Raw genomic sequence first — 9839 nt, forward strand, 5'->3', positions numbered from 1 at the left:
TAGAGATAAAGATAGTGTATTCTAATTTTTAGGAAAAAAAAAAAGTATCAAACGTGTGTGAGATATATCTAAATAGAATGTGTGATAATTTTTAGAAAAAAAGAAAGAATTTTTTAGGAAAAGAAATAATATCTTTAATTTTATTTTTATTTTTATTTTTTAAATGGAACTTGAGGCTAAATCAAAAGTTATAATTTTGAAAATTGTTAAATTCAAAAGACCTTAAATTTAGGATTTGAATATTATCTTTGAAATTGTCTGTTTTTTAAAATTTTAAAAAAATGGAAAAAAAGGAAAAAGCGAAAATACCATTTTAGTCCTTACATTTTTGGGTCACAGTCAATTTGATCTCTACATTTTAGTAACAGTCAATTTAGTCCCTGTAATTTTCATATTGCAATCAATTTATTTTCAACTTGTAAGTTAAAAATAATAAAAACCAAATTGACTGTTATCAAAATATAGGGACTAAATTAACTGTAACTTCAAAATAGAGAGACCAAAATAGTGTTTTCGAACAGGATGTTGTATTTTTTTTAAGTGTGCTATTTACATGTAAAAAGGCTTTATAAGATTTTGTTATCCTTAATTTGAAAAGACTCCATTTTAACTAAAAAAGAAGAGGTAATGTTGTTACAGTAAAAAGTTGAAGTGAAAGAGGGAAATCGTGTTATGTCAATCAGGAGTATTTTGTCATAGAGTAGTAAAAATAGATAGATACGATAATTTTACTACACTAAGTTACGTGGTGGTTAGGTTATATTATTGAGAAAGGAACAGCAGGTCTTGGGCCATTGACTATATATATATTGTTCTGTTTATTTTATTTTTCATGTCCAGCGATGATACCCATCATCGTCATTATCATCAAGATCCTGACCATGAGTTTCTCAAAAAAAAAAAAAAAAGATCCTGACCATGACAGTTCAAATCATAGAAGCTATCACGAAGATGAAGAGTCGCCTAATTCCTCTGAATCCTCCTTTAAACCAAAAGCTGAAGCAAAACCTCCTTGCTTAGAAAAGTCACCACGCCATGATCAGCATAAACACAATGTCTTTTCAGTCTTAAGAGGTTAGACAAAAACTACTAACTCTCTGGTGTTTTCACTGTTAATTTACTTATCTCATACGCCAAGTTAAGATATGTTTAAGCTACTAGGGAAATCGATGACATCTAATCTAAATGATAGACAAGATATTTCTCCATGTCATAGCTTTTGAAGTGCTAACCAAGCATTACTCCTAATCCTATATAACTAGCTTAGGCCATGCATGCATAGAAAGTTCTGATTTGTAAAAAGGAAGTGTACGTTGAGCTTCGTGTATTTTTTTTTTTTTTTTTTGGGAGAAGAGAGCTAGCTGTGTTTGATCATTAGAATTGTTACTCTTATCACTGGCTAAGGAAAAAAAAATGAAAAGGCAAAAACACCATTTTAGTCATTACATTTTTGGGTCATAGTCAATTTGGTCCTTACATTTTAGTAACAGTCAATCAATTTGGTCCTTGTAATTTTCATATTGCAGTCAATTTATTTTCAACTTATAAGTTAAAAATAATAGGAACTAAATTGACTATTATCAAAATATAGGGACTAAATTGATTATAACCCTAAAATAAAGAGACCAAAATAGTGTTTTCACGAAAGGAAAACTTACCGGATGTGGTATTTTTTTTAAGTGTGCTATTTACATGTAAAAAGGCTTTATAAGATTTTGTATCCTTAATTTGAAAAGACTCCATTTTAACTAAAAAAGAAGAGGTAATGTTGTTACAGTAAAAAGTTGAAGTGAAAGAGGGAAATCGTGTTATGTCAATCAGGAGTATTTTGTCATAGAGTAGTAAAAATAGATAGATACGATAATTTTACTACACTAAGTTACGTGGTGGTTAGGTTATATTATTGAGAAAGGAACAGCAGGTCTTGGGCCATTGACTATATATATATTGTTCTGTTTATTTTAATTTTCATGTCCAGCGATGATACCCATCATCGTCATTATCATCAAGATCCTGACCATGAGTTTCTCAAAAAAAAAAAAAAAGATCCTGACCATGACAGTTCAAATCATAGAAGCTATCACGAAGATGAAGAGTCACCTAATTCCTCTGAATCCTCCTTTAAACCAAAAGCTGAAGCAAAACCTGCTTGCTTAGAAACTCCAATGATTACTCATTTTACTTTTTATTTTATTTTTACCCATTTAGATTGAAGATAAAGCTTGTGCATGCAAGCAACAAACCAATCCTTCCAGCCAAAACCCCAATGATTATTAATATTTAATACACATGCACACTTGAGTAAAAGAAAAGAAAAGAAAAACAATAATTCCTAATCTGACAAAACTAAAGAGTGGTGGAAAGGCCTAACTATATGCCTATATATGGATATCTCTCCTCCCCAAACAGCCAAAACTAAAATAGTGTTGTGGTGTTGCAAATCCAAAGCTAGTATTTGGAAGCAACTAATTAAGAACACAAAATAGGAGAGGAAAAAAGAAAAAAAATGGATAGTTGTCATTTGTTGCACTTGCCATTAGGAGAGTGCATCACAACATTCAATCTAGAGGATGCCGTGTGCAACCATGGCTTTTTCATGATGGCTCCAAACTCATGGATTCCATCTACTAAAACTCTTCAACGACCATTACGACTTGCAAACTCCACCACCTCTGTCATGGTTTCTATCTCACACCCTCCAAACAATAGCTCTATTCTTATTCAAGTTCATGATATCCAAAATGTTTCTCTTGAAGACGAGAAAGCTATACTTGTATATACTACTTACTCTCTCTCTCTCTCTTTCTCTCATATATATTGTTGAATGGTGTTAGAGATACATTAAATAAATTTTACTACATAATCTTTACAAATTAAACAATAAAAATAATTTTATATTATTTTTTATATTATTGAAATTATACCAATCACTTTCATTACAACACCCCCAATTTATGAGTTTTTCTTTTTTTTTTTTTATAAAAAAAATTGTAATAGTTTTAACATTTTTCATGTATTGTTTGGTTGTGCATATTGTGATTATATATGAATATGTTAATGGATTTTAGCATAAATTCGGCAGAAACAAGTGGGTCGGATGCTAAGGATATCAGAAGGAGATGAAAGGAACGTGAGGGAGTTTCAAAACATGCATCCAGAAGCAAAGAAGAAAGGTTTCGGTCGACTTTTTCGTTCTCCCACACTCTTTGAAGATGCTGTTAAGTCCATCCTTCTTTGCAACTGCAAGTAAGTTACGTTGTCAATTGCTCTTCTTTTATATATGTTCTTCTTTTCTTTTCTTTTTCTTTTTTTTTGATTTGTTCTTCTTCTTTTGTAGGTCCAGTTTTTTATTTATTTTATTTATTTATTTATGGATTTTGAACTATTATATTCTAAAGAGCTAATTCGGTTTTAATGTTTTAAAACATAGAAAGACAACGTTCTTAATTAAAATGAAATTGACCACACAAAAACAATTTATGGATAAATTGCTTATTTTAGTGCAAATTAAAATATATACTAGCATGGATAGACAACGTTCTTAAAATGACTCGTTGTATGACTATGAATACAAGCATTATTTTAGTGCAAAAATAAATATTCACATAATAATGCCAACACAATGACATCTTTCATTTAATTGTGCTTACTTGTTGGAAGTTTTTAAGTTGTTTTATAAACCTTTTGTGGTGTCATAATATTCGCATTTTTAGTGGTATTTAAGATCAAGCTTGGGGATTATGTAAAGTATCCGTAAAACTGATTTTTATTTTTTATGTTTTAGAATCATCCCTAAGACTGATTATAATGGCCATATATATTTTTTCTGATTATAATGGTCATATTATGATTTAGAATGTTTGTGCAAATAGAATGAAATGAGGCCTCTATATTAATTACAAAACCACGTTAGTTCAAGATATTTAAAGAAGACTAGTCCATTGAATTATTAATCATATTTTAATATAGATCATTTGTTATTTAATTAGTCTTTTTTGAACCAGACAAAGTATCGAGCAATTGTCGTTAAAGTTAGGAGAGAATTTTCTTAATAATTGAGGGAAATTATATTTTACCTCCCTAAATTATACATCATTTTACACTTATTCCCTAAACTATGGGGATGGACATTTACCATCCTAAACTATATCCTCTTTTACACTTACCTTTTAAACTATGATAATTCACAATTTACCATCTTAATTATACCCCATTTTATACTTACCCTTATAAACTATAAAAATACACACTTACTTCCCTAAACAAATACTCATGGGTGGGGGTGCAAAATGTTACAAAGTTAATATTTTATGAGGATAAGTGTAAAAGGTTGTATATTTTAGTGGGTAAGTGTAAAAGAAGATATAATTTAGGAGTTAAAGTGCAATTTCTCCTAGTAATTGGATTAAAGATATCTTTTGTTGTGATGATTTGCCGGTAAGAGATGCTACACACACAACATTTTCATAAAAATTTCACAATAAATTCTAAATGGCATGTTATTACTAGTTCTAATTTAGACCCATCATAAAAATTACTTTTTTGTCCACTAATAGAAGTTTGTCACCTAAGATTTGTTGTAAAATTGTTACGAACATATTGTTGATGTAGCATTTTTCTTTGCCATAAGCCAATAAGGATAAATTGATATGCACAAAAAGTAAAAATAAAAATAAAAGAACAGAAAAGAAGAGGTGGTGCAACTATTAAGGATATGCTTGTATGAGAAAAAGTATGTCAAACTGCAATTACTATTTCGTATATCTTTTGTAAGGACTGAAATTGGATTGGTCCCAAAACCGGATTGAGCTCAAACCCTAACGGCCCAAACAATAAATTTGTAGAGCGTAGATAGAAAAATTAGATCTATCCTAGAAGAAATACGATTAGATTTAACGGTTCAAGAAGGTTACACACAAGTAAGATTAGAAAATCTATCCTCTGAATAGATTTAGTAGTTTGTATCATATGATGTTGTTGAATAAAATTGTACCAGAGTTCCAGTCTTTTTCCTTGATTTTTTCTCTGCTTCTTCAGTACATCTTTCCATGTTATATACTACAATCTTGGTGTCATCCTTACCACACACGTGTATGTTAGATTCGGGGGACTCCTTCCTGTCCCATCCAGCACCTCCCAGAACCATCAACCAGTAACTGTAAGGCTGCTTGATCACTGTTCAGGCATCACTTCCACATTAATGCGGCCAGAGAGTTGGTTGAGAGGCATTTAATGCGGATGTAGCAGCTTTTGAAGATATTTGTTCACCTTTCTTTTCTTACCCCTCGTCCAATGTCCCATCCTTAGTTGTGATGTAACTCCGAAGTAAGTCCGTGATAATATGGTACTCAGATCTACCTCGGACACATGTTGCTGAGAAGGCTTTTATCCTCGGACGCTTATTGGACCTATCTCATATTGTCTCTACTCCTCTCTTCATTCTGTTCTCCTCATAATTTTATTTGGACCTCCTCGGATAGGGCCATAGGCCCAGTTAATACTGCTTTAACAATACTTCCTAATTAATTGGCCCCCACATCTTTTCTTTTAAATATTACTTTAAATAAAAATTACAAGTAATACACTAATACTATAGACCCAATTATTATTATTATTATTATTATTTTTTACAATTGCTTAAATATAATGTTTTAAGAGGAACATTATTTTTACGTGGCTTACACAACTTATATTATGCACTAATTAAAACAAACCATGTTAACAATTGTGAAGAAAGTTATGAAAATTGTTGTGGGTAAGATTTTAATACACGTGTGTGTCTGTTTATGTATTATACAACATGATATTCAAATAGGTGGACGAGGACATTGGATATGGCTAGAGCTCTATGTGAACTTCAAGCGGAGTTAGCTGATGGCTGGAACAGTGAAAATATAGTCAAACATCCCAAAAAGAAAGGGTTAAAGAGAAAGAAATTTGCTCGAAAACAAAGTAAGGTCAACAAATGTGTGGATGAGAACAGTGAAAATTCACAACTTCTAGAAGGCAATAATATTAAAGTTAAGGCATTAGGGAATTTTCCAAGCTCAAAAGAACTAGCTACCCTTACGACGGGTTACTTGAAAAAACGTTGCAAACTTGGGTATAGAGCATGTCACATTTTTGAACTTGCTGAACGTGCAGAGGAAGGAAAGCTTAAGCTTAAGCTCAAGAAAACATCCAGCTATGAGGAAATATTTGACAAATTGAGTAAAATCAAAGGCTTTGGTCCTTATGCATGTGCCACACTAATGATGTGCATTGGATTTTATCAAATGGTCCCTATGGATACTGAAACAAAGCGACATTTACGACAGGTTTTGAGAGTTTCAATATTGGTAGCTTCATGTAAATATGCCATAAAATCATAATGCTTTGCTTAATTGTATGGTCTTTTTAATAACTACTATATATTCTGTGTCAGGTTCACAAGACAAAGAAAGAGAATGCCAAAGAAGATGTCAAACGTATTTATGATAAGTATGCGCCATTTCAAGCGTTGTCATTTTGGTATATATTTATGTTCTCATGTGTTTATTTTCAACATCAATCAATAAAGTTAGAGTTACAACAATAATTTCACACCAACAGTACTTCATTTGTCTACCACCTCACACCTGATCCCACCATAATTTTTTTTTTTTTTTTTAATGACCCTTGTGTGAGGTGGTTAGTAAATTGGGAGGTGTGAAAGTTTTTGTTAATTTTTGTTGTGATCCAAACTTTTTAATTATGCTTTTTGCTCCTTTTGTATGATTGTATATATTATTATTGATTTTCTGATTTCATTATTTTTAGTCTCGAGTTTTGAATTTCAGCTAAGTCATTCTTCGTGTATTTGTTTTCAGGCTTGAGTTATTGGAGTACTATGAAATAAAGTTTGGAAAGCTAAGCATGTTGCCAAACTCTAGTTATCATATTGTTACTGGCAGCTAGACTTAGGTAGGGCTATTGGTTTGTTTTGGAAATTTGATAAAGTTTAACTAAGCCAACAATTACTTTTCTTTTGTAGTTGTGGGTTCGTTTAACTAAGATGAATCGGTTTGTTTTGGAATTGACCAAGTTTAGATTAAGATGATCCACAAAGAGCATAAACGTTGGGGTGCTTACTATTTCATTGTTTAGTTGATCTTATTTTAAATTTTTTGAGCAAGAAAAAATGTATTGTTGAACCTATGAGCTCTCATATCACTATAGAAGATGAAGAAAATGCAAAATGAAGATGCATTTTTTTTTTTTTGAATGATTCTATAGATTATTATTAGTTTCTCTTTGTGGTTGTTTAGAGAGATTAACAAATATCACGATGTCAACGTGAGATTGTTTGAGAGTTTTTCCCCCTTAAAATCCTTGTTTTATGTGTTTTGTTAATGGATTGATGCTATGACATAATCTGGTCCTTTTATTATAAAAGAAAGGTTATCAGATTGAGAAAAAAAAAAAAAAAAAAAAAAAAAAAAAAAAAAAAAAAAAAAAAAAAAAACAACGCTGTGAACACTAAAAGATGTTAATTCTAATAGGGCAAGCATTATAACCATGATAAGAAAATTAATTTAATTATAAAATAATTTTAGTCTAGATTTCCTATCTAGGTCCTAATAAGCACAAATGAATACTCCAAAAACTTAAAAGAGGGGAAAAAGACCTAAATAAATTTTATTTTTTGGGAATGACTAAACAAAACTTTCACTCAAATTAGTTGCACATCATAGAGCATACCTAAATGAATTATTTTGTATAAACACTATAATTTAGCCACATAAAACACTTGTTGAGTTTGTGAAGTACTAGTGAGTCATTTAGCCACAACCAAATGGATACAAAAATGAAAAGTTTTAGAGATATTTTTAAAAATTATTTTGTCCTTTTTGAAACGGTATTGTTTAGTTTACATCATTTGTACACCTCAAACACCGGACATGCCACACCAGCAGCAACTGCTCTCAGCAAAATCGATTTGAGGTTCAATTCCTTCTCGTCTCAACTTTTTACGAACTGCTATATAATATATATGTGGACAGCAATTACACATCTCAAGCTGATAAGTTATTTGGTAGTTTAATTGGCATAATTAAGTTTCTTTCTCTGTTTTAGGAATGATGGTTTTGATTGGCATAAATGGATTCTTTTTTCTAGAGTTGATTTGAGCTTTTTTTTTGGGCTGTAGTGCCAGTGGATCTTCTAATGTGAAGCCAGCATCAAGTAATGATAAAACTATATAAGTAATTTTGAATGAAATAATACCCAGGAAGGACATGCAAAGGCGTGAAGATACTCTCTCCACTCTTAAAGCCATGCAAGAGCAAACTCCTACTCCTACATTGGAGCGGGACATTTCTCTCCTTGAGAAAGAAATAGAGTTTTGTATTCACAGGAGAAGCTTTGTTATGAAGCTCATATTCTTAGAATTGAGCTATGTCACAGTTTGGTGTTTTCAGTTAGGGTCTTGAGATCTCGGAATTGTGACTAACCCCTCAAGCTAAAGAGGTTATAAGCTGGCTATAGTGTGCCTACTTTGATAGTTGGCACTAATATTATAAGTGACAGATTATAAACTGAAAATTTTAAGAATTGAACTCCTTAGGACCTCTCATTGCTGAAGCATAAATCATACATAACATACCACTAGATCAAATGTCTAGTAGTTCAACCTCGATCATCTAAGTACCTAACCATCTTAGCCATTTGATGTTTGTTGGTTTGACTCCCAACATACTTTTATTATTCATTTACAAATTAAAACCAAATGTCGAAAATTCAAAATCCATTGAATAGCTAAAAGAGCATTTGCATGTATTGTGAATGCAACTCCAACAGAAAGATAAGGAATAATCAATAAAGAGTGATGCATTCAATCACCAGTTTCTGATATTTGGATCTATTGGATCTAAGATATTTCTGATAATAAAGCCTCACTTCTCCTGCTGAAGATAGAGTCCAACATAAAAACTAACCATATTTGATTTGATATCAGTGAAGTTGCATTAGTCACTAGAATTTTAGTCTATGATATTCTCGTTCTTTGAAGTATAAACTTATTACTTATAAGATGCCCTTTCCAAATATCTATACATCAGGATGTGCAGCAAATTGATTTTGCATTATCTGAGAGATCAACCTCAGTCCATAAGCTACAAAAGTAAAGAAATCATATGGAGACAAACGACTGCCTTTTGTGCCCTCTCCTTAAAATTAGGATCACTGTCAGTCTTTTATATCTCTAGCAAGTGTGAAGTGCTTAGAAGATCTTGCAAAAAGGACACCACCTCATAGAAAGAAAATGAAATCATGCAAGAAAGCTTAATGGTCATAGAGTGCGAACTTCTCCTAAGGCTACCATATCAAAGAAAGCTTCAAGAGGGTCTTTTTGGTCTTCAATAGGTAAGAGAGGTAGTTTATTGTGTAATTTAAGGAATTCATTCCCTGTAGAGAAGAACTCCTGATGTGCAAGCCTATTAGAATTTGCACAGTTTAGAATACCAAGTTAGTTTCTCTGGAAAAGTAATGTCATAACGAAGTCATTGTATTTTACATGTTGAGATTTGACAATGAGCTTATGTTCTTCATATTTGTTAGTGTAAATATCTAGGGAGCACCGTCAAGGATTTTGTATCAATGTTCATAGTTTTTATTGACTTTGCCTTCTTAAAAGCACCCTTTTCTTGTCAAAATTCTTCAAAACTCCTAAAATAGATATCCAAAAGAAAATAATAAGGCATAAAAAGATTCATAGCTTTATATATTAGATTGCTCAACACTGGTATTTTCTATTATGTAAGAAGGTCCCTATTGTTCAACGATTTGTGATGAATAAATTGAAATAGATCTTCAGTTTATAA

The 9839-nt window shown here is 31.4% G+C and overlaps 1 protein-coding gene across 3 annotated transcripts; it reads left to right on the forward strand.

The window, feature by feature from the left end:
- The first annotated feature begins 3074 nt into the window (after positions 1–3074).
- On the forward strand, positions 3075–9137 carry LOC126691969 (uncharacterized). Of its 3 annotated transcripts, XM_050387315.1 has the most exons (5): positions 3075–3246; positions 5816–6317; positions 6425–6510; positions 6849–6942; positions 9078–9137. In XM_050387315.1, the coding sequence occupies exons 1-4, from the start codon at positions 3098–3100 to the stop codon at positions 6934–6936; spliced, it is 825 nt and encodes a 274-aa protein (XP_050243272.1). In that variant the 5' UTR covers positions 3075–3097; the 3' UTR covers positions 6937–6942; positions 9078–9137. The 3 variants fall into 3 exon arrangements, with proteins under 3 accessions (XP_050243272.1, XP_050243263.1, XP_050243280.1); XM_050387306.1 differs by lacking the exon at positions 9078–9137 and having other exon boundaries at positions 6849–7237; XM_050387323.1 differs by lacking the exon at positions 9078–9137 and having other exon boundaries at positions 6425–6480; positions 6849–7237.
- Positions 9138–9839: the final 702 nt, after the last annotated feature.

This window comes from Quercus robur, chromosome 1, assembly GCF_932294415.1.
Source record: "Quercus robur chromosome 1, dhQueRobu3.1, whole genome shotgun sequence".
NCBI lineage: Eukaryota > Viridiplantae > Streptophyta > Magnoliopsida > Fagales > Fagaceae > Quercus > Quercus robur.